The 27800-nt window shown below is 38.4% G+C and overlaps 1 protein-coding gene across 7 annotated transcripts; it reads left to right on the forward strand.

Moving 5' to 3' along the window:
* Positions 1–4130: 4130 nt before the first annotated feature.
* Positions 4131–26987, forward strand: xpo1b (exportin 1 (CRM1 homolog, yeast) b). 7 transcript variants are annotated; one of them, XM_067529172.1, is made up of 26 exons: positions 5447–5922; positions 6026–6157; positions 6707–6808; positions 10145–10217; positions 11383–11431; positions 11863–11924; positions 14193–14237; positions 16043–16224; positions 18064–18112; positions 18220–18339; positions 18430–18558; positions 18646–18804; positions 18900–19097; positions 19707–19845; positions 20226–20407; positions 20680–20836; positions 20936–21099; positions 21216–21350; positions 21525–21708; positions 22617–22723; positions 23115–23309; positions 23720–23888; positions 24158–24292; positions 24381–24540; positions 24668–24764; positions 25510–26987. In XM_067529172.1, the coding sequence occupies exons 4-26, from the start codon at positions 10149–10151 to the stop codon at positions 25654–25656; spliced, it is 3033 nt and encodes a 1010-aa protein (XP_067385273.1). In that variant the 5' UTR covers positions 5447–5922; positions 6026–6157; positions 6707–6808; positions 10145–10148; the 3' UTR covers positions 25657–26987. The 7 variants fall into 7 exon arrangements, with proteins under 7 accessions (XP_067385253.1, XP_067385246.1, XP_067385263.1 ...); XM_067529152.1 differs by lacking the exons at positions 5447–5922; positions 11383–11431 and adding an exon at positions 4131–4282; XM_067529145.1 differs by lacking the exons at positions 5447–5922; positions 11383–11431 and adding an exon at positions 4190–4549.
* Positions 26988–27800: the final 813 nt, after the last annotated feature.

Here is a 27800-nt window from a genome sequence, read left to right on the forward strand (position 1 = left end):
AAATAATGGAACTGGTATTGATTGATGAGGTTGATATCCAGTACTAAGCCAAAAGCCAAATTGGTGTTAGTGATAATTGCCTGTGCCAACATGAACAGGTTTTGTTTGACTGCACTCATTGGATTAACTTACACACAGCACAATGGGAAAGTTCTGGAGCTCAGTGCAGATCTGAAAAGACCAAACAACCCAGAAACTGGTTACTGCTTGAACATCAGGGTCACTCTCTACGGCCAAGGTAGTTTAACATCACCATGGCTGCTGTCCAAGAAAGAAGCTCCTGCTCCACATTCAACGCCTTTAACCTTGACTAAGGTTTTTAGCTGACCACATGGACAAAAACAAAGTCTTCTAAAGAAAAGGTTTATGGACAGATGAAACAAAGATGGAGTTGTTCGACATTAAACTCTAAGCACACTGTAGCTAGTGTTAATGGAGAATTTCCCCAAGAAATGGAAACTCTGCTTATTGTTGAGATATTTTGAGGATAAGAATTTTTAGCATCTGAATTTTGCAAAAGACACTTTCACATCTGAAACACATCTGAGCCACAAGAACTACTGTAGCCTTCAGCACATGTTCTGACTGACACAAGCTTTTCTACAGCTGGAACCCTGAACAACAAACTTATAAAAAGATGCAGACTTGCACATCTGTAAACCAGATGCTGAACAGTCCTGGGAATTTTCAGTTCAGAGCTGGTGGAGGACATGCCACAATGTATGAGCTTCCGAGCATCAAAGGTGGTCTTAGCTGCAGAAACCGAGGAGAAGATTTAGATAATCAAATCACCACTGGCTACTGTGCAGAAGTTTAGATATAAACAAGAAATGCAAGCTGAGCAACTTGTCAGAGGAAGGATCAAATCCTAGTAAACCATAATAACATCAAAATAACATGCACAAACATGCATAATATTTATGGAAATGTTTCATTACTATTCAATTACCACATTCAAAAAAGTCCTGTCTGTTTTTTTTTTTTTTTACCAAATTTGATGATTTGGAAGATGTCAATCTAATGCTGTTTTCCACAATCACGATGGTATTTATTAATTCCCTGATAGAATGTTGAGGTGCAGCATTGAACGTAGATAAAGATTAATATTTGGCTAAACATTTTGCATGTGTTAAAATTGTCAGATTGCCCCTCAAATTTAATTATCATACTTTTTTCTTTTATTTTACAGATATGGACAAAATTGTTGGTACCCTTCCATTACAAAATAAGTACCGACAGTTTAGAAAATGCTTGAAGAAAGTAAAAAAAGAAAAAAATCAGACCTTGGTTTTATTAATTTTTGATTCCACATAATATTCAAACAATACAAAAAAAAAGAAGCCAAAACTGAAGACATGTGCTAATTACAGTTTAAAATACCACTATTATTCATTTATTTATAATCTTTTCTCACGAATCTGCTGACGGCATTTTAATTTTTGTATTATATATATATAACATTCTGTTGAATCAAAAATCAAAAGAATTTTCTCATGTTTACGTCTTTATTTTCCTTTTTTTCTTTTAATACTTTTTAAAGTTTTGCTATTGCACAGAAATTTGTGGGTACATTCTTCTTTTTTTCTTTCTTGTGGAATGTGATTGATACTTATGTCCTTATTTTTGAATAGTTGAATAAATTTGCTTCCTTGACAAGGTATACGTTTTGTTTTAAAACAAACTGTTATTTAAAAGTTGTCTTAATTCCAGTTTGGCTGGTTTTTATTATATTAAAAAAATATATATAATTGGTATATAATTTTGATGAGCTAGCATTCCAGTGAGTGTCATTGCTCCAACAGAGGGAGCTCCAGGATCACGAGTCAATTTAAGAACACAAGTTGCAGAAGATGGCGCTGTTATATGTTTATACAGTGTTCTGAGTGAAGCGTGGACTAGAGTAGAAGGCTAACCAAAATAAAATCGAGTGTCCTGTGATTGACTTCCTGCACCAACTTTTCCCATATATAAGCAAATTCATGGTTTACATTGTGTTGATACATTCTGGAGAGCTTAATGTGTTTAAAAGCTTGGTATTATTGTGCAAGATTCCTGAAATCGTGCAGCAGTTCTCATTTCTCCTTTTCCTGTTATGGGCTTACAAGTCAGGCTGAGTAGTCAGGCAGTGGCACAAGAGCGAAGTGAGCCAGTGCAAGAAATAAGTTTTTATAGTTGACTGCCACACAGAGGTCAGCCCCCTTATGGTAATATATTGCAATGGTAATATATGTAAATGGGCTACCATGCTCGGACCAGACAGAACAAGATTTAACCAGCCTAAGCCAGGCTGAGGTTGCTTACTCCCAAACTTCACACATGTGTAACAATAAATTCCAGCAGTGCACTACGAGAGAGAGAGAGAGAGAGAGAGAGAGAGAGAGAGACAGAAAGAGAGAGAGAGAGAGAGAGAGAGGCTCAGTTGTCTGGACAGTTTAGGTCTGCAGGCAGCTGACTTCTCTGAATGAAATGGCATAACTTTCATATTTGTAATCGTATCAGAATGACTTTATAAAGTGTGAAAGCCATTAAGGAAGACTCTTCAATGTTTTCTGAGAAAGCTGTTTCCTTTCTTGTGAAAGTGATTGGTGATGACAATGATGATGAACATATTCTTTAAACACTTTGCAGTTTATCTGATATATCAGTCGAAAAGTGTGGAGAATGGCCAGACAGTCCATACAAAAGCTCAAAGAAAATATTTAAAGCAGTCTTGGGATTGGGATAGCCACACATTATGTCTCCAGCTGCTTTTTCAAACTCTTAAAAAGTGGACTCGTCTGTTTGGGTCAGCACGTGAATCGACATATAGATAATAGGCTTTGAAATCTTGTTTGTTAATAACTAAGGCACGGATATAGGCCAACTGTCTGGGGGTGTGAGGATGATCCAAGGACAGCGACACACCAACAGTGCAGAGATACAATAGGTGAGACAGCATACATCTGAGGTGGAAATATGCACGACCAAAAAAATAAATGTAATAAACAATCAGAATCTTAGGTTACACCTTTTTTGAGGGAGTCTGTAAGTATTGGACTGTATAATACACATGCACCAAAGTATGATTCTTTTTTATTCTTATATAAAATCCACTTGCCATGTAACCCATTATGACATGCATTGTGACCATCATGCATTTCAAACCCAAATGAGATCACCTGGCACCGCTTTTTGCGCCCAAACTACTTCAAATATCATAGATGACCTGTACATGTTTTCTGTGGCTCATGGAAACGAGTGGTTAGAGAGTGTTGCTGAGTAAAGACACAAACGCCCTTCGAAAAATCCTCTCTGTAGGACTTTACTGGTTGTGTACTGTCTCTACTACACACCAAATCCAGTATTTTTCCATCAAGTAGCGCGGTGGACCACGTGACCACGGAGGAAGAAAAAAAAAACCGCTGTCATGTTTGCATCCTCACTTTACAGCGGCGCACGTTGTATATGGCCCTTAATAAGCAAAACACTGACATGTGCCAATACATTTCTTCTCCCTGCTGCTACGGACACGACATATTTTAAAAGTCCGCCGATCACTTTGATACCGTTGGCCCGTTAGGGAAACAAATTCTCCTCCAGGTCGTTTTTCTAACCCCGTGCGTTCGTGATCATGTAACCACTCCCACTCGTGGCTGGTGGAAAATTACCAGCTTACAAGCAACAGGCAGATGAATGGCACTTGCGGTTTAGCACATCATTTAACCTAACAGTGAGCCTGCATGAGACTGCCACTGTCTTCACGTGTTAAATTGGCTGTAAAGTAGCAAAACCATCACAGCGCGTCTAAGTGGATAAAATCCTTCAATAATACTGTTTTTACGCCTCGTATTGACGCGTGTACAGTAACGCTGTACACCCCTTACGTGTGCGAAGGTAATGTATAATTTAACTTGAGGGATCAGCAATAAAAAGTGGTCGCTAAAGTTATTCGCTATTCTGATAAGCGGAGTCGTGAAGAAGTCCATTCTGCATAGGAGTCTGCCCTCTTTTTCTCTCCGGGCGGAGTAGTCGCGTGGGCGCTTGAGTGAATTGAAAAAGACTGACGGCTCGATCCTTCAATGGGGCATCAACTAGGAAGTCGCCACCAAAGCTGCAGCCAATCGCAGCACACTGTGGGCGTGACACCAGTCCAAACTTTACGCGGCGCCATCGGCTGAAAACTAAACCGAGATGGAATCTCCCAGTCTGAACCGGTTTCAACCGGTTGTGAGTTAGTTGCTTTAGAGAGGAGAGGAGGCGCAGGCACACAACCTCTATACCGCCCTGCTGGAAAATTATCAGAGTAACGAATTAATTTGTGAATTAATGTTTACTTTGTTCTGTAAAATGTATCGGAGTGACATATTGCTGGGTTTGTCGTGATAAGAGTTTTGGAATCCGCATCAATGGTTCTTACCAGCTAGACATCACTCACTGCTGGAGCTGGAGATAGTCAACGCCACAGAAATAGGAATTGTCTTTCTAATCAACCGTGATACTGAAGTGCTCACTAGATCCTGTAGCTTCTTTGGCAAACGCCACTCTTTTCAGTCAGAGCCTTGGACTTTAGGTAGGTAAAGGCTGAAGTGCAAAACCTGCTTTGCTGTGATTAACGTGTCTTGGCTTTACTCGTATGGAAAATAAAACGCATTTTTGGTGCTGGTTTTAGGCTGTGCCGTCTTACAGTTTAAGTAGCCTGTCGTAGCACTCCTAAAAAGCTAATTCCGATTGTAAAAGCACAATCAATTTGCCCGCTAAGCTAGAATTTACCACTGTAAGATTAGCTAACGCTGTCTGTCAGAGAAAGTGCTGTCATGTTTAACCAAACTAACGCATACCTAATCGAGGATGCATCGTGTAACGTTGCGTGTGTCATTGCAGTTGAGTAAGTAACCAAAGGTTGTACGATTAAATCCGTGCCTCTCCCACCAGAGCAGCATCACGCTGGACTGTGATGTGAGCGGATGTCAAGTTGATGTTGCTAGGTACTTAACGTTAGCGGTAGCCAATCTTAACGTTATGTCTGCGTTGTTAGAGTGTCTCAAATCTAAAGTTAAACTTGCGTTTAAGCCACAGCATACACTTTCCTGTGCGCCGGTAGTAAATCAAATAATGAGCAAAGAAAGTGTATTGGCGCCCTCCGTCCCCCATATCCTTGGTGGGAGTGGTTACAGTCAGCAGTGAGGGACGGCGAGTGAACTGTTTGTGCGACACACTGCTACAGCTAGCTGGACGTGTAGCGTAAAGCTTAGCTGACGTTAGCATTTTTCTGTCAAGTACTCTCGTGCTCGCTGTTTACATTATGCGCAATACAGATAATGCTAGCCATTGTCAACATGGTTGTAAACGGCGTTCATTGTTCAGCTTTTGTATTGGGATCGCTGTTTGGAGGAGTGAGCACAGACACTTCGAGATGTAAACAACGTGACGTCGCCTTGTATATCCGGCACGTGGCTAGGTTAAGCTTAATATGGTCGCAGAAAGAAGAGCTTGATTAGAAAAACAGAGTAGTCGGTGCTGTGCAGTAACGGTCCGTTCCCCTCTGTCAAGTTTGAGTCTGTTGTTTGTTCAGGCCAACGGGGAAATGCAATTGATTCAGGTTTTATGAATGATGTAGTCAGCCGTTCAGATCAATGTTAACTTATCAACATAACAGATCAATGTTAACTTATTTTGCTGTGATGCCAGTCTCGTTACAGCCCTCCTTTAACCAATGAAATTAAGGTTACCTGAGTGTTTGAAATGTTTTACAGTAACAATCTAGTGTTAAATAAGATAATGAAGTTCAACTTCTCCTTGCTGACTGTTTGGTATAGACCAGAGTATGGTGTCCACTATTTTTAGCCAAATTGCATTTTCCTGAACTGTTCCCATCAGAAGACGTGACAGCTTGGCTTTTTAAAATGACCGTTCAGTGTAGATCTGTGGGACGTTTGCTTCATGGTCAGCTGTTTGGAATTGTTTCTTAACTCACAGTTCACATGACTTTGCCTGTTGAATGTGTTTTGTACACTCATGACCCCTCCCTCTGCTGTCCTTGTTGTAGAGCTCTATGCCAGCAATTATGACAATGTTAGCAGACCATGCAGCACAGCAGCTGCTGGACTTCAACCAGAAACTGGATATCAACCTGCTAGATAATGTGGTGAACTGTCTATATCATGGGGTGGGACCACAGGTATGTTGTGAAATATATATACAAGTTTCTATATGTTATGTCAGAGTATGTATGTCTTTAGAATTATGCCATTGTTGTAAGGACAATTTAGATGAAACTTGCAAAGAGCTGTTTAAGAGTTACAACTAAGGTTTAGGTTTAAGACTAAAGTTAGGTTATGGTAAAAGTTGGGATTAGGCTTTTAGTTGCTATGGGTAGGATTAGGGACAAGGGTATTTCTGTCACTACAGTAGGATGTGTGTGTCTGTTTGCACATTCAAAAATCTTTAAAACTGTTTAGGCTTGAAAAGAATGTTTTACTTTTTATTAGCAGTTTTTTGTTTTATTACCAAAAGTCTCTTTATCCCATACTGGACTGAAAACAGATTTTCTATTAAGTGTTCTTTTACTGTTCTATCCATAAAATAAATCTGTCAAGAAGTGACTAATGCAAAAGATAATTCTAACACAGGCAAGTTGAGAAGTTACACTTACTATGCTTTGTAGTATGAACTTTTACATATCTCAATGGCACTTGACTGTAAAATGTCATTCCCATTTGTATTACAGCAAAGAATGGCACAAGAAGTATTGACACACTTAAAAGAGCACCCGGATGCCTGGACAAGAGTGGACACCATCCTTGAGTTCTCCCAGAACATGAACACCAAAGTAAGCTAGCTCAAGTCACTGGTGGAAAGGCTTACTTCTGCTTTGAGGAAGACGTTTCTAGAAAACTGTAGAACTATAGAAAAAACAAAACAATTTTTTTTACTAGGTCCCAGTGGTTTGTTTATGGCATGCTTTTCATATAAAATGATGCTATATAGAGTATCTTTTTAATGAAAACTTTATTTACAATCAGAGCATATTGTGGGTGCACAGTGCCCTAGCCAAGGTTGGCAATGGTGTCCTGGTAGTATTTGCTCTCTTACGCTATGCAGGACAATTTCCTTCTTGATAAAATCCACTCTTGTTATTTTTCTGTTTCTCTGGCATCTCAGTGAAATCCAAAAGTGACCTGTTGAATTAAACAAAGTTTTTAAAAAAATGTTTGATAAAACCTGAAATAAACCAATGTAGTATTGGTTTTTTGATATGTAGTCATAAGCAATATTGGCTCTCAGTTTACTAAATTGGTAGATATGCTGTACATTTGATGCCATTTATCAATGATCGGCCATGTTAACTAAATTACAAAATAATAACTTGATTGCTACCAAAAAAAGTATCTCCCGGTTGAAGTTTCTTGAAATTTTAAGATTAGGGCCCTGTTAAATGTAGTCTTCATTGTGCCCCACTTCTGCACTTCCACAGCCAATCAAACTAAGTAGTTAAACCAGTGATTTATTCTTCAAGAACTTGGAAGTTCAGTTTCATCAAAAAAACAAGATTGACTGTACTTAAATTTCTTATTTATATAGAAATTGCATGAATGATCTGAGCTGATCTGAATGACAGTGCTATATACTGTAGCTGCGACTTCCTCAAAGTAATGGTGACATTTGCCTTTTTTTTGTTTTGTTATGTTTTGCTTGCCTGTAAGACTGCTTTTAACACTGACGTGTATTACTAATGTCTAAGTTTATGTATCAACATTACCTGTTTTCAAGTTTTAAATTTTTAATTTGCCAAAAATGGGGACATTAGAGGAAAAGAGGAACAAAGGTAAACACCTCTTGAATTCTACATTTATCTTGTTTTATAAGTGTAAAAAGTGCATACTTTCAGAGCACTTTGAGTATTTGGCTTTTTGCTAGAAACCACATTAATCATAATAATTGAAAAACATGATGAATTCAAGCTGTGACTATTTGATATTAATCATAATGTTCCATTATGTTTATGGCTTGTAATAGGAAGAAAAGGGGTGTGTCATCCTGTGCATCATGACACAGCTAGGCTTTGACGGCAGGCCTCCACAAGGTCTACCCTTTTTAAATTCCCTTTGACTGAATTCTGTTCATCCGTTTCTATTGCATCTGTTTCATTGGACAGAGGGAGGGTGCAGGCTGCAGTCAGTAGGACCCATTGTAGAGAGACTGTCATCTGTTGATGACTTAATTTCATCTGTAGGGATCATGGCTCTGTTCCCGCCACACCTTTCTTTCCCCGTACAGTGCACCCTTTTCCTCATAACCCCTCTGATCCCCCTCAGCTCTTAATTATGTGCTTTTGCCAACAAAAAGTTACAAAGCCTTTGGCAGTTTTCCTGCTGATAATTTCTATCTTCTTACATTTTATGGTGGTTTGTGCAAAGTGTGGCAGCTAAAGGTGAAAGTAAACATGCCAGGAATGTGTGCAGCACTCCATATGTCAACTGTCAATGCTGCACAGTTAGTGTAACTGTATAGAGATTTCACCTTTAATCTTCCAACACCCACTGTCTGCAGTACATTGCGATTTTTGCTTTAATAACATCCTATACTAGTACAGTCATTCAGTATCTTTTTTTTTTTTTTTTTAAATCATTATACTCTTAAATTGATGATCCCTACAGTTGAAACAGTCAGTTGGAGAAACACTAGATCAAAGAGTAACTGGTAATTGAGATATTTTTTGTTTTCTTTATGCTTCACTATTGACCAACCAGAAATGATACAGGGCTTAACCTGTGGTTGGTCTTGCTGTTCCTTATGGCAACACCAGCTGATGTTATTTAGGGTTACCTTACAGTTAAACCATGACATATATTGTAGTGTTAGAAAAATTAATCTACAGTGCTTAGGGTTGTGTATTGACGATTTTTAGTTTGGATTCTGGTTTGTAATAAGCTTATTCAGAGGTTTGCTGTATAAGTGATAAAATAAATAAAATCACAAAGGGAAAAACTTTATTTTCAGCAAGTCTTAGTATGCCATTAACAGCTCACGTCAATTTTTTGTTTGTTTGTTTTTCGAAGAATAAAGAAAATTAGTTAAATTTAAAAAAATATATATTTAAACTGTTTTTACATCGTATACTGTCGCATGATACTGGGGATTACAACTGGGGATGTTTTAAAATGCAGCATTCTTAGTGAACAGACCACAACTACCCCCATGGTAAGAACAACTAAGACTGCATTAGTCCATTGTGCTTCAGGTATGTGTGAAATACAGTCTAGGATGTTTGATTTGTGTTATTGTTCCCAGAGTTATATATGTTTGAAATGAAAGACTGTGTAGTCATACAGAGGATTTAACCGCTCTGGAAACTTAGCATTTTTATAGCCGTGATCTTAAAATCACTTCTCCTGGTTTAAACAAATCTTTAATATTGATGAAAGTAATGTACATGATGAATGTATGGAAACTTTTGTTTGTAGCTGTCAAGACTTCCTTGGCTCTGCTACTGCACCAACTAGTAGTAGTTCATAATGCCACCTTGCTGTAGTAAATCATCAAAGATGCATCTCTTTCTGTTTTAAACTTTGCTACTTTTGAATTTGACTTCCAGTCCTTTTATAAACATACTGTGTGTGTGTGACTGTGTGTGTCTGTCTGTGTGTGTGTGAACACATGTGCAGCTGGTGAAGTAGACAGACTCACAGTGGGGGATGTTAAGTTCTTAACTAATGCAACCAGTTCCATGTTAAACCCGTGGTCAATACCCAACCCTAAGCAGGTTCAGTAGCCTACTGAGTTAAAAGAACCTTTAGCTCTTATTCTCATTTCTAGACAATTAAACTGACATGGAATCAGAGACAAAGCTGGTTAATGGATTGTTTTATTTGTCCGCTGTGTTTCTCTGTCTGGTGTGATGCTGGGTGAAACAGCAGGACTTCTGCAGTGTTCCCGATTAATGCTGCTTGTAAAGATATAAAAAACAAACTACAAGTGAATATTCTGCATTCTACAAAATCTGCATGAAAGATGTGGTCCAGTTTAATCCAATTTAGAATTGCAAGTTATTAGAGACTGGTCCACTTCATACTGTTTTGGTTTGTATTGAAATTACACAATCCTTGTTTTTGAGGTGTTTTAGTAAAGCTTTATAGTAATGCTCCTCTCTCCTTGCATGTTACAGTACTATGCTCTTCAGATTCTGGAAACTGTTATCAAAACCAGATGGAAGATTCTTCCCAGGAATCAGTGTGAAGGTAAAACTGTTTTGTGGTTTGATTCACAGAAATGCTTTCATTCTGTCAGTGTTACTACCTTTTTTGGATGTTGTTGCGTGCTGTTGCCAAGTTGAGGAGTATTCTCCACTAAGCATGCTGGTTTGTTTTCCGCTTGACTGGCTGCTTCAGAATGGTTAGATTCTGCACTGTAGCAGTTTTTAGCAAAGAAATTGCCAAAACAACCCTCTACTTTTTTTTTTTGTCTGTGTGGTGGACATATTGGATGTTGTAGGCAAAATCATCTTCATTACATTGCTTGAAAAAATTAAAACCACCACAAAATGGAAAAACAAGACATTTCCAGTGTTACTTTCAGGCTATTCATCTTTTTGTACCCTCATAGGAACCAGGGGTTGGGGCATTGGCATGCAGTTATCTTTGTTTATGTGAAAAGTGTTCACCTCTTCTACATATAAGGAATAATAACATGTCTATTTGAAATTATGGATATTTATCTACATTGAATGCTTCAGGACAATGCTATTCAAATTATTATTATTATTATTATTATTATTATTATTATTATTATTATTATTATTATTATTATTATAACTTCCATCCTTTTGTAAGTTTTTTGTGCCAACTACTTTGGCATACTTTCAGCTAGAAACCCCGTTCAAACTTCAAAAGCTTGTAAAGGACATTAATGGGTGTATACATGTTTTTGATATCTTTTATACTTTCAATGACATCACATAATTGCCTTTTGAAGTTTTTAATGCTAACTGGCTTTGAGGTTTTGCATAACCAGTATATAAGAAAGCAACATTTTGTTTCAGCTATTTCAAGTAAAACATTTCGGCTTTTTTTTATTTATTTATTTATTTTTTCAGCTTAGCTTGGAAAATCCTTTCTAATTCTGCCACACTTTATCAAAAATAAATTGGATATTATTTTGCTTTTTAAAACTAACTGTATTATGTTGTTACCACCCAATGCTTAAAACCTTTATTCTTAGATTTTTGATTGAGATTCTGAAAGCAGGGGGGTAAAAAATATAGATGAGATTTTCATTTGAACAAAAAACAGTCATTACGTATTAAAATTGTGCAAATCATTTGATTCTGCCTCCCTCAATTCTTCTTTAATTTTGCTCAAAATTAATCTTTTTATTGACCTTAGACTTCCCTACTTCTGACCCTAGATGCCTGAATTTTGTTCAAGTGGCAAACCCAGTGCAGGGCGACTGGCAAGTATGTCTTTTCCCCCCTTGTGTCAGAGTATTGACTTGTTTTCAGCTCCGCTCACTACATACTGTAATTTTCAGCTTAAGTGTAGCTACAGTCTGAGAAATGTGAGGGAGCTGAAAACTGTTTTTTTTTTTTTTTTTTTTTAAATGCTCTGGTCACGTTGACAGTCTTGTCTGAAAACACCTGGGAAAATGTAGCTTCCACTGAACTGACTACAACTGCTCTAAAAGTTTCGATGCAGTTGATGTCCACATCTATGATCGTTTTTTAAAATATATATGTACTGGGATAATATGGGCAGATATGGGCAGCATCTGTGTTAGGGTTTCAAGGTTACATGCTTTAGTCAATTGTCGTGTCAGGATATTTTAAGATTTACAACATTTATTGGCACATACTGACAGTTGTCTTCTGATATGTTGTGTCTTGGGCAGGTATAAAAAAGTATGTTGTTGGTCTCATTATCAAGACTTCATCAGATGCATCTAATGTGGAGGTGGGTACATTTTAATTTAAAAATAAAAATTTTGGGGCAGTTATAGGTGCCCTAGTGTAGGACTTGTACAATGGAGGTCCAAAACTAAGCAGCATCTAACTAAAAGAACTTCTTCTCATCTTTTACTTGGTAAATATTTAAACTCTCCAAAGTTGGGACTACATAAAAAAATAGCAAAGAACTGTTTTAATGTCTACTAATGAAAACAAATTACACCAACTTTGTGGTGTTAAATGAAAATAAAAAGACTAAAATCTATATTTTGATTCTGGAGCTCTACTGAAATAGTTTTGGCTCTGCAATTTACAGTGACAAAATCTGCTTATTTTTACAATGGGCCTTTATGCAATACCTTAATTTAACTCTGTATGAAACTGTTGTTTTAAGCTACTTTCTCTTAAAGATCCTCACCCATAGCTTTAGTTGATTTAACTTCAGAGGAAAAGTAGTGACTGAGATTAGAATTTAACCTATCACTTGTTGTTGTACACAGTTTGAGATTAACCTTTTTAAATCACTTGGTCTTTGGGCCAGTAGCTGACAAGTTTCACTTCCCCGATAGCCAAACTTAGTTGTCCAAAATAAGAAAGTGGGTCTATGAAAAGATTATAATTAATTTGTATTAGGACAATTTTTTTGTCCTTTCGGCTTATCCCGTGAGTTCAGGGTTGCTGGGGAGCTCGGGAAGGGAATGGGCTGTTAGGGGTTCAGTGTCTTGCCCAGAGACACTTCGACATGTAGTCGGGGATCAAACCACTGACCCTGTGGTCCGTGGACTACTGTCTTTACCAACTGAGCTACATATAAGCTATATATTTTTTTAAATACTTTTTTTCAAAATAACTAAGTTCTCCGCTGGTAGAAAGGGGTGTCAACTACTATCAGGGTCGTGTATATACGAGATTTTAGTTTTGATCAATTACTGAATTTGTCTTTAGAGGTGAGCTTCTGTATTACACGTTTAAAAATAACTAAAGGATTTAATGTGTCTGTATTTGTTGCTTGAGAAGGCAGGATTGTTATTTTACCCTTTTGTCACTGTGACATTGTAAGTTTAAAGAAAACACATCTTGCCTTAAACAATTTGCTGATTTATTTGGTGAATTTTGATTGTTACGGATATCAATAAATGGCAGACAGTCTCTTACTTAACAGTACAGTACACTTCATTAGCCTACTCCATTGTCAATATTTACCAGATGCAATATTTTCAGCCATCTGGTACAAATTTTAATATCCCAGACTTTATAGTTGTTGTTTATTAATTATTTTAGTTTTTAATTTTTTGGAGAGCTGCTGCTTCAGTCATCAATTCTCCCATAAAAGCAAAGTTGTGAGTCTGTTGTTGCGTTTAAACCAGAAATAGCATCGATCAATCAATTTATGGCAGGGCCACACACATAAATCAGTGCTTGTGAAATCCTGCAGACCATCATATTTATTTTTCACTTGCCTGATTGGGCAACTGCATGACAAATATCATAAGACCGAATGTAAAGTTTATTTTCCCCGGGCAAGTGTTGATGTCGGGCCCTGTTGTATTTGGTTTATTAGCAACCCACCTGAAAACATTTATTACTCAAACAGAGACTGCAAACGAACAGACAGTTTTGAAATTAAAAATGACAATTTTAATCTATTAGTACCTTTCAGAAAAATGGAACTTCAAATGTTCCTTGATAAGTAAACTGGAATTGAAATGTAAAGCAAGATTGGCCATGTGAAACGATGCGAGGCAAACATGTTTGGTTTAACATGAGGAAATGTGGATAGTGGGTAAAACCTATTGAAGTTAACAAATTGACTGACTGATTAGATTTGAAATAAGATTTTATAATCATGTTCAAGGATTCTATAAATGAACCTAATTGAACTCATCCTAAACAACTGCTGTCTTATAGAATGTATTATTATATTATTAATATTAAACATGCACCATCATCCCTTATTTCACTGAAGGCAGATTTTAGGATTAATTAAATTTACAAAGTCTATACCATTATTTTTATTAATCCAATCACAAAACTTCTTGTACAAAGACACATAAACTCCCTAATTATAAAAGGTATTTTGTGAATCTATGGTGTGTAAATGTCAAAATGAATGTTATAATTCTAATATGTTGTTGTTTTAAGTTCTTCTGTTTGACTGATTAGTGGCATCTAACTCCATATTTTTTTTATGCCAGTATGGATTGTCATGTGTCAAACACATGGTGTGAGTGTATCATTAACATTTGTGTATTCCATGCTTATTTTTACTTTTTAGAAAGAAAAGGTGTATATCGGGAAACTGAACATGATCCTTGTTCAGGTAAGCCTTAGTAATGACTAATAAGTCAAAGAGTGTTCCAAAAACCACTTTGAGAACCTTTTTAGTCACTCAAACCCTCTTGTTGCTACATATAGGTAAAAGTGTTTTCTTAATCTTAGCTATTAGCACTTAAAGTTTTTTTTATTATTAATATTATAATGGGCATTAGAACCTGACAGTTTTGTATCTGGTGTGATTATTTTATCTTCGGAAATTCTACATCTGATGCTTGAAGCATAGCAAATGTTTGAATGCATACAAGATGCCAAAGTTGTATTATCAGGTGAGGAGTTTATGATTATTTAAGTGTTTTACAGGGATGATGCCTGGCCATTACTCTAATACCTTGTTGCGGGTACCAGCTTTATAAGCTCAGTTAAACTACTGTAGTGTTTCTTATCCCGTGGTGTTGCATGTGAGTAAATGGAAGTGACAGCAAACTGTTTGTGGGAATTCTTTCACACTTCAGAGCAAGAAAGTAATGTGGAGCAAAGAACTTAGCTGTAGCTAGTTACACTCATCCTGCTCATTGCATGGGACAACTGAAACCCACTAAAGCCGGAGGAGTGCCGAGCCCACTTATTAAAATACAGAACACTATACAGGAGTGTCTGTCTTATACATTTATAGGTACAAATGTAAACGAATAGCACTGAACTTTTACCTTGTATTTGTCAAGCAGTGATTTAATCTTATCAGTTATTTCTGGATTGTGGATTGACATGTACAGATCTAATCCAGTGATTAACAACAACAAAGTCTTTTCACCAACATTTGTCTTTATGAGCTCTAAAAGTTGTACAGTTTAGCAAATGTTTATATGACACAGCGTTATTCAACTTGTTTAAAAAAAATGTAAATATAAAATTTAAGCATCGTGCTGCTCTCTCCATGCACCTTTTGTAGTGATGCTTTTTAACCTGAAGATGTCACTCTTAATTAGTCGATCTCACTCGAAATCTGTCGGTGTCAGTTAAATTATTGATACTTTATTTAAAATTAATATGAATTCTTCTTGAATATCTCAGCTATGGCAGCCAGTGTTATGGAAATTTGGCTTTCGTTTCATGATTGAAAAGGTGATTATGTTAAAGTCAGAATGCTGAAAAAGTGAGAAATTGTATTTAAACACTTCTTAAGTACCTACTCATTACTGATATGCAGTTTTAATCAAAGAAGGTTCATCAACCATGACACACAACTTAAGTACAGAACAACATACAATTACAACAGAACAAGGCTCAGTTGTAATTGAACCATTCCACTTTTTAGACACTAAATCCTGAAGAGTTGTGGAAATTAGGACACTATTGTGAGTCTCTGGATGTTTATCAGAAAAGCCTTAAGACTGCATTCTACATTAATGAGTTATTAGTCTCCTTTTTGCGTTTTTGCTACTGAAGATGAAACAATTGAGGTGTGTGTGTGTCTGTGTATGTGTAAATATTTAATGTATATTTACATGAGGAATTTGCTCACTGGCTACATGAGTGACTTTGCCATTAATGCCAGTGAGAGTTGGTGCTTGCATCAGCTGAGCTAACATTGTTTTTGACTAGAGGGGCTGCAGAGCTTCAGATTCCATTATTGTCCTCAGGTGGCTAGGTACATAGGTTTGGGTTTGCTTGTATCATGTGATATCTTAAAGACACTTTTACATTCTAAAAAAGTTTGCCTAAAAATAGTTTATTTTTAGTCATGTAGTTTTTTACTCTGTTTATTAGTCATCTTATTTTATTCCCTTCAAATTTATAATTTGCAGTGTAATTTACAGTGTATATATGGCTGTGCCTCTCTGTCTGTAGATTCTGAAGCAGGAGTGGCCCAAACACTGGCCCACGTTCATCAGTGACATTGTGGGAGCAAGTCGTACCAGTGAGAGCCTTTGTCAGAACAACATGGTCATTCTCAAGCTGCTCAGTGAAGAGGTTTTTGACTTCTCCAGTGGTCAGATGACCCAGGTCAAGGCTAAGCACCTAAAAGACAGGTAAGCATGCTGCTAAATAGTGTTCAACCCTGGGAAGCGGAAGTGTATTATAAACCTCAAAATTGTTAAGGAATTATAAGCCTACTGTGTGTATTATGTCTGCTGTCACCAGACTTCAAAATATTTGTCTTAATGACAGTGTTTACGAAGTCTTTGTATGCCATAGATCCTACAAAGCTTTGCCTGATTTGAAAGTACATATTATTTTAGCACAGAGTACTGAAGAGTACTCAAAATATGATCTCTTTGGTGGTTTATGAAACTACTACAGCAAGCAAATAAGACAATGATGTAATGTCGTGCGCTATGTCCTACAGAGTTGCAAACAAACTGCCTTTGCCCTGCAGTAAACATTTTCTTGCAACTGACTCTTTTCCACACTTAATTTAAAAAGTTAAGTTAGTTGCAGCTGATATGACAGAGTTATTCAAATAGCCTCTTGGACTGCACAGTGTAGCAAACTGATATAAACAGTTTAAGACAGGTTGCCAACAGTGACCAAGCTATATCTACGGAAAGTTATCACATTTGGCACAATTCACTATCAACAGTATGTCGCATCATGGTATTGTCCATGTTTGGCCAAAGATTATTAAAGCCCTTTGTTGTTCATGCTATTTTTTATTTTATTTTTTTATTTGTGCTTCAGTGCATGTTTTAGTAAATAGCACTGATACAGGAACATCTGTTTTAAGATGCATTCAAAGGTACAGAGAGTATAATTTATTTCAGATCTGTGTAGACTTGGAGTCACCTTTATAATGGACAGTTCTACAAACAGTTCAGTGTGAGTGAATGTGTTAATTGGTAACCTTGTAGTCATCCATAACCATTACAGTAAACCTCAAAATATGTTAATAAAAAAACAATGATTTTGTAATTCAATTTAACTTTTTAACCTATTTAACCTATTTTATATAGCACCAATTCACAACATAGTCATCTAAAGGCACATAACAAAATAAAGTCAAGACTATAAAGATTTATAGAGAAAACCCAACAATTCCCCCTTGAGCAAGGCCTAGGCAACAGTAGAGAGGAAAAACTGCAGTCTAAGCCTATAGCAGGATAAGTATAACTAACTATAAGCTTTATTAAAGAGGAAGGTTTTAAGTTTAAAAGTAGAGAGGGTGTCTGTTTCCCGAATCTGAACTGGGAGCTGGTTCCACAGGAGAGGAGCTTGATAGCTAAAGGCTCTGCCTCCTATTCAACCTTTGGAAATTCTGGGAACCACAAGTAGGCCTGCATTCTGACATCGAAGTGGTCTACTGGTATGATGTGGAACTATGAGGTCTTTTACATATGATAGAGCCTGACTATTTAGAGCTTTATTTGTAAGAAGCAGGGTTTTAAATTCCATTCTAGATATAATGGGAAGTCAATGGAGAGAAGCTAGTGAAGGTAAACTATGATCTCTCTTGCCAGTCAGCAGTCTTGCTGCAGCATTTTGGATTAAATGCAGGCTCTTTAGGGAGTTACTGGGGCATCACGAAAGTAGGGAATTACAGTAGTCCAACCTAGAAGTAACAAATCCATGGACTAGTTTTTCGGCTTAACTTTGAGACAGGATGCTCCTAATTTTGGCAATGTGCCGTAGGTGGAAGAGATTTGTCTGTCTATTCTAGAGATTTGTTTATGTGAGGTAAAGGACAAATCCTGTTCAAAAATAGCTCCAAGGTCCTTGCAGTAGTACTGGAGGCCAGAGTTATGCCATCTAGAGTAACGATATGGTTGGACAGCATATTTCTGAGATTATTGGGTCCAAATACTATTTCATTTTTGTCTGAGTTTAGAAGTTAAGTGCATATGCATTCATATTTTCCTTTGTTTGTCTTTCAGTATGTGCAATGAATTCTCTCAGATATTCCAGCTTTGTCAGTTTGTTATGGTAAGTACATTCTCATTCTTACTCATATTTTGGCTTATAAGTAATATTTTATTTTCTGCTAGAATTTTATTTGCCACCTCACTTGTCTTTCATTGGTTGCACCTCAGGAAAACTCCCAGAATGCTCCATTAGTTCATGCCACTCTGGAGACCCTCTTACGTTTTCTCAACTGGATTCCCCTGGGCTACATCTTTGAAACCAAACTGATAAGCACGTTGGTATACAAGGTGTGAACACACACAGTGCAAGATGACTTTAGCCAAGTCAGCATTCATCAAAATGGTCTTTAACCTTACCTCTGTTTTACCCCTTTTCAGTTCTTAAATGTGCCCATGTTCCGCAATGTGACACTGAAGTGTTTGACAGAGATTGCTGGTGTCAGCGTCAGTCAGTATGAGGAGCAGTTTGTCACCCTCTTCACACTGACCATGTGTCAGCTCAAACAGGCAAGTTAAATATTTGGCCACGCTGACAACACTGCCATTTACCTTTGTCTTAGATGCTGAGTTTTAATCTGATGCATACATGTTTAGATGCTGCCTCTGAATACCAACATTCGTCTGGCCTATGCCAATGGTAAGGACGATGAGCAGAACTTCATCCAGAACCTCAGTCTTTTCCTCTGTACTTTCCTAAAAGAGCACGGGCAGCTCATTGAGAAGCGACTTAACCTTAGAGAAACCTTAATGGAGGTGAGAGAGAGAACGGTATTACAAATGAAAAATAAAAGCGTGTTTAACAGAACTTTAGCATCTACCCTTATGTTGCTGCCTTGTCATTCTTTTAGGCCCTTCACTACATGCTGCTAGTGTCAGAGGTGGAAGAGACTGAGATCTTTAAAATTTGCCTGGAGTATTGGAACCACTTGGCAGCTGAGCTCTATAGGGAGAGTCCATTCTCTACATCCACATCCCCCCTGCTGTCAGGCAACCAACACTTTGATGTGCCACCACGCAGACAGCTCTATCTGCCGGTACTCTCCAAGGTACTGCACATGGCCATTTCCATTTTAGTCCTTCATTAAAGAATTGACACGCATTAACCTTTGACTGACATTTTAAAACATATTCCTGTAATATAATGAAATATTCCAAAGTAATATATGGCGTCAAATGTTTTGAAGGTGTAGTTGAAGTTTCCTGTCTATTTTTTTTTCTGTAAAAAAAAAAAAATCTTGCAAGGCAAAGATGGCATTGAAGTTTGGTGTTTGTTTGGTACAAAACTGTTTCAGTTTATGGAGCCAGCAGAATCTTAGCTCTCAGTCATACTAGAATCACTTGGCACTGCTTAAGCAACAGGTGGCTGCTACATTGCTGCCAAAGGAGTTGCTAGTTACAACATTGCTGAGAACTGGCAGCCAGTAAAACAAAATAAAGGTTTTTAAGTTTTTTTTGTCAAAATATTTGACATATCATAAGCTTGTGTGTGATGTGAGAATAGAGCCATTACAATTGTTTATTCTTCTTTACCATATACACATTATGAAGTGGTATCTGTGTGTATGTAGGGGGTGTGTGCATGCAGTGAGTGTCCGATAAGCAAGGCAGTTCTTCGAAGTGCACATGTGTTGACATGATGTTATCCCTTGTGACAGGTGCGCCTACTAATGGTAAGTCGAATGGCCAAGCCAGAGGAGGTGCTGGTGGTGGAGAATGACCAGGGGGAGGTGGTCAGAGAGTTCATGAAGGACACAGATTCCATCAACCTCTACAAGAACATGAGGGAAACCCTTGGTATGAACCTTCTAGTATGGATTTTCTCTGGCCATAGATTTGATTATGTTTGTTTTAGTTGTTGTTTTTTCACCCACAGTCCAAAGACCTGTATTTTAGATGAATTGGAAAGAACAATTCCTATGACCCAGAACAAGACGGGCTGTTTAAAAATTGGATTACTTTTTAAAAAATGTGTATTTTTCACTTTTACTGGTTAGTTTACAAACAAGTAGCTGTAGAACACCAACCCATGGAAAAATTGATTTTAGATGGATATTTACTCAGTGTAACTTGCCACTCGTTTCATGGTAATTACTGAACAGAGATTGCTTTTTACCTTTGTTGTTGTTTTACGAGCCGCAGTACACTGATAATAAAACAGTTTTGTCATTCCACAGTGTACCTCACTCACTTGGATTACGCTGACACAGAACGTATAATGACAGAGAAGCTTCACAACCAGGTGAACGGTACAGAGTGGTCCTGGAAGAACCTCAACACACTGTGCTGGGCTATCGGATCCATTAGTGGGGCAATGCATGAGGAGGATGAGAAGAGGTTTCTGGTCACTGTCATTAAGGTATAAGGGCCAAGCCGAAAACCGTTGATCATGCATTTGTTGAAAATAGATCGGGGAACACTGGCCCATTGACCCACAGTAATAAATAGAAATGTCATTAAAAATCTGAACCCTTCCAACAAATCCAGGACCTAGTCAGAAGTTGATGTGGGCTAACAGAGAGGCTAATTATGTTTAAAATATAAATCTCTTAGTTTAAAGATACATAGTGAATCTTTAAAAATTAGCCTTGGTTATGTTTGTGAAGCTGAACTGTGTCTTAACTGTCTCAGGATCTGCTGGGTCTGTGCGAGCAGAAGAGAGGAAAGGACAACAAGGCCATCATAGCCTCGAACATCATGTACATTGTTGGCCAGTATCCACGCTTCCTTCGAGCTCATTGGAAGTTTCTTAAAACTGTGGTCAACAAACTCTTTGAGTTCATGCACGGTTAGACTGGTTTTTAATTTGAACACATTGAACTTTGACATTGATATTGATCAACATTTTGGATTCACATAATATCACTTTGCATGTCTTGTTTCTCAGAGACCCACGATGGAGTTCAGGACATGGCCTGTGACACATTCATTAAGATTGCTCAGAAGTGCCGGCGCCACTTTATCCAAGTGCAGGTGGGAGAAGTGATGCCCTTTATCGACGAGATCCTCAACAACATTAACACAATCATTTGTGACCTCCAACCCCAACAGGTCAGCACAGTCACTCAGACAGACATTTTATTTATCACAATTCATTGGAAAACAATTAGTTTCCTTCATTTGCCCAGTCAAGTTTGCTTACTTACGGGTTTTCTGTTTGTGTCCAGGTGCACACATTCTATGAGGCAGTTGGTTACATGATTGGGGCCCAGACAGACCAGGCTGTTCAGGAGCACCTGATAGAAAAATACATGCTGCTGCCTAATCAAGTGTGGGACAGCATCATCCAGCAGGCCACCAAGGTAGGAATCATATCCACGGTCAAGTGTTGACAGGTCTGTGAATGACAAACGAGCTCTGTGTGTGTGTGTGTGTGTGTGTGTGTGTGTGTGTGTGCGCGCGCGTGTGTGTGTGTGTGTGTGTGTGTGTGTAAGCCTGTATGTGTGTATATAACATGCTCATCTTTCCACCCTCAGAATGTGGACATCTTGAAAGACCCAGAGACTGTGAAACAACTGGGCAGCATCCTGAAGACCAACGTCAGGGCCTGTAAGGCTGTGGGACATCCCTTTGTCATCCAGCTAGGACGGATTTACCTTGACATGCTAAACGTTTACAAGTGCCTCAGTGAAAACATCTCTGCGGCCATTCAGACAAATGGTAAGGGGGGTGATCATACCACCAACTGACAACATAAGTAATGTGTAACATTTTAGGAGGGCAGAGGTTTTTATTGTTATTTATTTTATTTTTTTTGCCTCTCACCAAGTCAGGAAATGTGGAAGTCAAATTCTTTAAAGTCATGCTTGTCTTTCCAGCGGAAATAAGGCACTAAATTGTAATGGAGGGCAGTGAGGACTGTAACTCTAAATATGTTCAACAACGCAGTGTTGATCTCTCCAAAAAAAGAAACCCCATATAACTTGATTTATTCATAGCAAATTTAGGATTTATTTGTGATACATGTAGAACCTTCAGCTTCTCTTCTTCTTTTGTCAGGAGCAATTTAGTAGTATCAATTTTTACCTATTTTTGTTTCTACCTGGTGGACTAGGTCCATGAAGTTGCTTAAGTGAAAATGAAAGGTCAAGTTACACAACTAACACAAACTAACACAAGCTTTTGTTGTGTATGTTCTATTATAGCTTTTTATGTGTACTTTTTCAAATTTTTGTACTTTATTGTTCAGTAATAGTATTCGATTTATAAACCACCAAGACGGTCTATTTTTTTCCCAGGTTGCATTTGATTGGGTAACACATAGGAGTTGTTCTATGCCTGAAAACGAGAGAAGTGAAGCATTAGGTGTGTCACAAATTACTAATTACTGAGGGGCTTTTGCATTTTAGAGCATGACTAGGGGAAGAGCATCAAATTCAGACTCTTACACATGCTCCTGCAGAATTTTACATTCTTAACCAGGTAATATTTTAACATAAAGGACGTCTAATGTGCATGTCATGGGTCTTTAGAGAATAGTGTTGCTGTGAATGCACATGAAATGGCTGTTTATAATTGATAGTATATAGTTAGTTGATAATCAAGAGTTTATTCTGTTTTGTTTACAGGTGAGATGGTGACAAAACAGCCCCTGATCAGGAGTATGAGGACGGTGAAACGAGAGACACTAAAGCTGATCTCAGGCTGGGTCAGCCGATCAAACGACCCACAGATGGTGAGAAAAAGATGAACAATTTCAAATTATCTCTTTAGTGTAATGACACATAACGGTATAGTAGTAAACAGTAGTGAAATATTTTTACACTTGTATGACCTGGAGATACCACACACTGTAACAACTGATGAAATGGTTTACAGTAGAAGAGACTACTAGAACTAGAACTAATCTAGTTGTTATTGTTAGATCAAAGATTTCATGTGGCTGTTTTAGCTCTCTGCAGTTTAGTTTTTTAATTATTCATAACTACTAACATTCCGTTTATTAGAGTACTCCAATACAGGCAAGTTTTTATTTTAATGGTAACATTCTCCCCCACCTGTCAAATCAGAGGCTTTGAGAAGTTGTTAGACAGATGTTAATGTTCTGATTTCCTCTTGTCCTCTAGGTCGGTGAGAACTTTGTTCCACCACTGCTGGATGCTGTCCTTATTGACTACCAGCGGAATGTCCCCGCTGCACGTGAACCTGAGGTCCTCAGCACTATGGCAACCATTGTAAACAAGCTGGGGGGGCACATCACCAGCGAGATACCCCAGATCTTTGATGCGGTCTTTGAGTGTACCCTAAACATGATTAACAAGGTGAGACATGGTTGACTGGATGCCACTGAATCTATGTGATCTGTGGATAGTTTAATTTGATCGACTCCTGTGTTAGACCAGGTTAAGTTTTATGAATGCTCTCTATGTATTTAGTGTCTTTCTATTTTAGTCATGTAAAAGCTTCTCAGTTCAGTTCACTTAAAAATAGGAAGATTTGCATGCAGCTTTTTCTAGTCATGGTTCTTTAGCTAACCGTCATCTCAGTCAAGTTTGTGGGCTGCTTCTTAGCTTCTCATAATCAGTGAGGCAAACTAGTCAGCGTCTGCACACTGCCTTTAAAATAAAGAGAAAAGGGTGCAGTACTAATCTAGACCCACTCCTGCTTTGTGTAGTATCAGCAAACATACATTAGTAAACAACTTGTCTATTGGGTTTTTGTTTTCTTCTAGAACTTTGAGGAGTATCCAGAACACAGGACTCACTTCTTCTACTTACTCCAAGCTGTAAACTCTCACTGTTTCCCAGCATTCCTCGCTATCCCCCCAGCCCAGTTTAAACTGGTGCTTGACTCTATCATCTGGGCCTTCAAACACACTATGAGGAATGTGGCTGACACTGGTAAGGCTGCTGGGACAGACACACTCATTAATGTTCATTTTAAGAAACGAGGCCTAGAGGAAAAAACACAACCTGTATGAAGATGGTGTGTTGCAGTTTGGGCCTGTTCAGCTGTTTCTCAGTAGTGTTCAAAGGCTGCTGCTGAGGTACTTGTCACATTAGGTTTCTGGCCGTGCAACCATGTACAAGTAAAATGTTTTTTTGAGGAGAAAAATCTGAGGCATGTAGAACAGGAAGCTGAGGTTGTTTCCATGTTTGTGATCGTACAGGGCTGCAGATTCTCTACACGATGCTGCAGAACGTTGCCCAGGAGGAAGCAGCTGCTCAGAGTTTCTACCAAACATATTTCTGTGACATCCTGCAACACATCTTCTCCGTGGTCACTGACACATCACACACTGCTGGTGAGTTTAAATGGAAGTTCACGGAACACACACATTAACATCTTACAAAGATTACAGGTTCTGGAGTTAATGGTTGTGTGTTCTGCAGGCCTAACGATGCACGCGTCCATCCTGGCCTACATGTTCAATCTGGTGGAGGAGGGGAAGATCACGACAGTGCTGAACCCTGCCAGCCCCACAAGTAACCAGGTGTTCATCCAGGAGTATGTGGCCAACCTGCTCAAGACTGCCTTTCCCCACCTACAAGAGTATGAACACACACACACACACACACACACACACACACACACACACACACACACACACACACACAGTGTGCTGTAGTAAAATGCACATTTGTTTAACATCACTGCTTTTGTGTCTTTTCCATGTCAGTGCTCAGGTGAAGGTGTTTGTGACTGGGTTGTTTAGCCTAAACCAGGACATTCCTGCCTTTAAGGAGCACCTTAGGGACTTCCTCGTCCAGATAAAGGTGAGGCTGTTGGTGTTCAGGGCTCTACGTTTAGCCAGCTCCTCCTTTTCAGCCATTATGTAGAGATCCAGCCTAGTAGTTCCTCTCTGTGTAGTAAATGACCCCATATACACAAATCATTGGTTATATTAAGTGGTAATGTGTCTGTCCTTTGGTGTCCGTTCATTGTTAACTAAAGATCACAGGGCCACACACACAGCTCATCTGTGCTGTGTGTGTGGTCTTTGTCTGGTCTTAGAGGTTATCAGAGAACACATACCCAGCTGCTTAGCTGTTGTTTCCACAAATAACAGTTTCCAACATGGCAAGGTTGTCCTATGTATATGGAAGGGAGGTGCTGTACCAGCCCTGTTGTTGAACACAGCAGCAAATAAGTGTGACAGCAATGTGTTAAGTCACAGTAAGACCTGCTGGGGTCATCATGTCTGTCCGGTTTGAGCTGTCAGCTTCAACTCTGAAGTCCATATTTGGTGGCTGTTTTTTAAAAACATTTGAAATTTAGTCCGTTTTGGAACTGAAACTATCAGCCAATTAAAGTTGCTAATTTTTAACAATTTTATGACAAATTATTTTTGAGGGAGGGTTGTCAGACTAAAAGAGTAATTGATGAATTACAGACTTATGTAAAACAATCATAGGTAGCAGCGACAGTCTGGATATTGCATTAAAAGAACTGGAAATGGTAAACTGATTACAGACCCTGCAACTGACCAGTGTTTCCCTGTCGTCTGCTGCTGTTTCCCAGGAGTTTGCAGGTGAGGACACCTCAGACTTGTTTCTGGAGGAGAGGGAGGCATCGCTCCGTCAGGCCCAGGAGGAGAAACATAAGATCCAGATGTCAGTTCCGGGTATCCTCAACCCTCACGAGATCCCAGAGGAGATGTGTGACTGAGCAGCAGCTCAACCAAACTGTACAGCTCTTCAGAAAACAAGCCCCCCCCCTTCCCCAAACCACAGCAAATACAACAAAACCCAAGAGAGGCACTTGAGTGTGGTGGGAGGCTGCTCATTGTTCGCAGAGTGGGTCATCCCATCGGATGTTTGTTGACCAAAATTATGCCAATAATATGTAAATGATAACCGCGTCACCCTGTGGCCCTTTTTGCATAACCTGCATTTTCTATGGAGACTTTTTGTGTAATATCTTTCCAGACGTGTTGATCTAAGTTTGTTTTGTTGATCTCTGGCCCATCCCAACACCTGCATGATGAGGCTGTAACAATTAGGACAAGTTAACCATCTTGTTTTTGTTTAGTTCCTTCCACCTCCCTCCTTTTTCCAGTTCTTCCCTTTTGCCCATATATTTGTTTATATATAAATATATTATATATATTCAGTCCGGCAGGGGGGTTTGTTTAAAAAAAAAAAAAAAAATGGCATAAGTGTCAAGTGAGCTTAGAGGCTTCTAGACCTGTGGTGTGACCAACCTGAAGTGGTCATTTAGAGATGCCTGCGCTGCGTGTTTGGTGCACCACAGCTTTGTGGAAGAATGTGAATCTAATGGATAATGAATGAAGGCTGAGAGATGCTGCTTCATGTGCCAGCATCTGTTGCTCATACGTTCTGCTTCACCTAAAAAAAAAGAAAAAGGTGTTTGGCTGCAGCTACCAGATTTATTTTTAGGGAAAGCAAAACTGAATATGTGCATATCATCCCAATTGTATAGCATCTTTATTACCATGGGAACATTTTTTTCCTCTTATTCTATAGTTTCTTTTTGTTGTGGGTGTGTGCGTGTGTGTGCTGTCGCCTAGTCGACATCAGCGTTTTGTTTTCCTCTAAGAGGATTGCTGCTCATTTGTGAGCCTTCATTAATGGGATGTTTTAAGGAAGTGGAGGAAGTATTTATGGGTCTTTGGTTGGTTGCATCTTTATAACAGCTCCTGGTTAACTCAGATGGCTTTCAAGATTTTGAATTGTACTAATTTAGATTGTTTACCATGCAGTAGTGCTTCAAGACACTACCTATAGAGCAAAATGAAAAATAAAACTGGGTTTACATTTAATTTTGTATTTTTTGCTTTTTCATTTGTACCCATTTGAGTTCTGTCCAAACAAAAGGCTTTTTATCCAGAGCAAATGATTTGCCAACGAGTTTAATTAGGAAAAGAATGTATAAATCCAAATAAGCACCCAATCTCTAATGGCAAATTTCCCTTCTCAAGGTGTTTTATTTGTTGTGAACTTTTTGAACTGATTAAAGTTGAGAATTTTATAACTCTGCCTTTGCTCCGGTTGTTTCATTTCACAGCAGGGGCCCATGTGTTTCATCACCACCTCACAAGTGCCAATACAAATGAGCACAGAAGTGGGGGGGAAGTAAAGATTATTTAATCAAGACTTCTGCTTAAACACCAAACAAGGTTAATGTTACTCTGAAATCTCTAATAGCCAAAAAAGTAAAAACTGAAGTCAGAGTACAGTGACAGACCTCAATGTGGACTCATACATAACTTGAGTCTTACAAACACATACATTTTAAGACGGATAATGATGGATGTCATCTGTCTCTCTCTCTCTCTCTCACACACACACACACACACACACACACACACTCCCGTGATTTCTGCTCAGATTTCTTGGGGCAATGTTAACACTATGATAACTGACCCTGCTATAAATCCCTATTAACTTACTGGTATTACATTAAACGGTATGATGACGCTATGCTATTAAAAGTTAAAACACTCATCTGACGCAACCCAACAGTGTGTTACTGGAAGCTGCTGGACTTTGAAGCTGGAGGATCACTGTCAGACTTAACTTCACAGTACTTGGTTGAATCTCAGCTGTGGGCCTTAATGGCAAAACATGGACAATTATGCCTCTAGAAGTTTGTTTCTTCTGCTTACCCCCTTAAGAAAACATTTTTGGTGGTTATGAGCAATAAAACTACTTTTTGCATGCTTTGTTGTCTCCTATGGACTTGACATCTCTCCCTCATGGAGTATTACTGGTAGATACAGTATATTTGCTTTGAAGCTTCATGTATGACCGTCTCTCTGGGACCATATACTTACAGTGCCCCACCCCCTC

The sequence above is a fragment of the Channa argus genome, chromosome 1, assembly GCF_033026475.1.
Source record: "Channa argus isolate prfri chromosome 1, Channa argus male v1.0, whole genome shotgun sequence".
NCBI classification, from domain to species: Eukaryota; Metazoa; Chordata; class Actinopteri; order Anabantiformes; family Channidae; genus Channa; species Channa argus.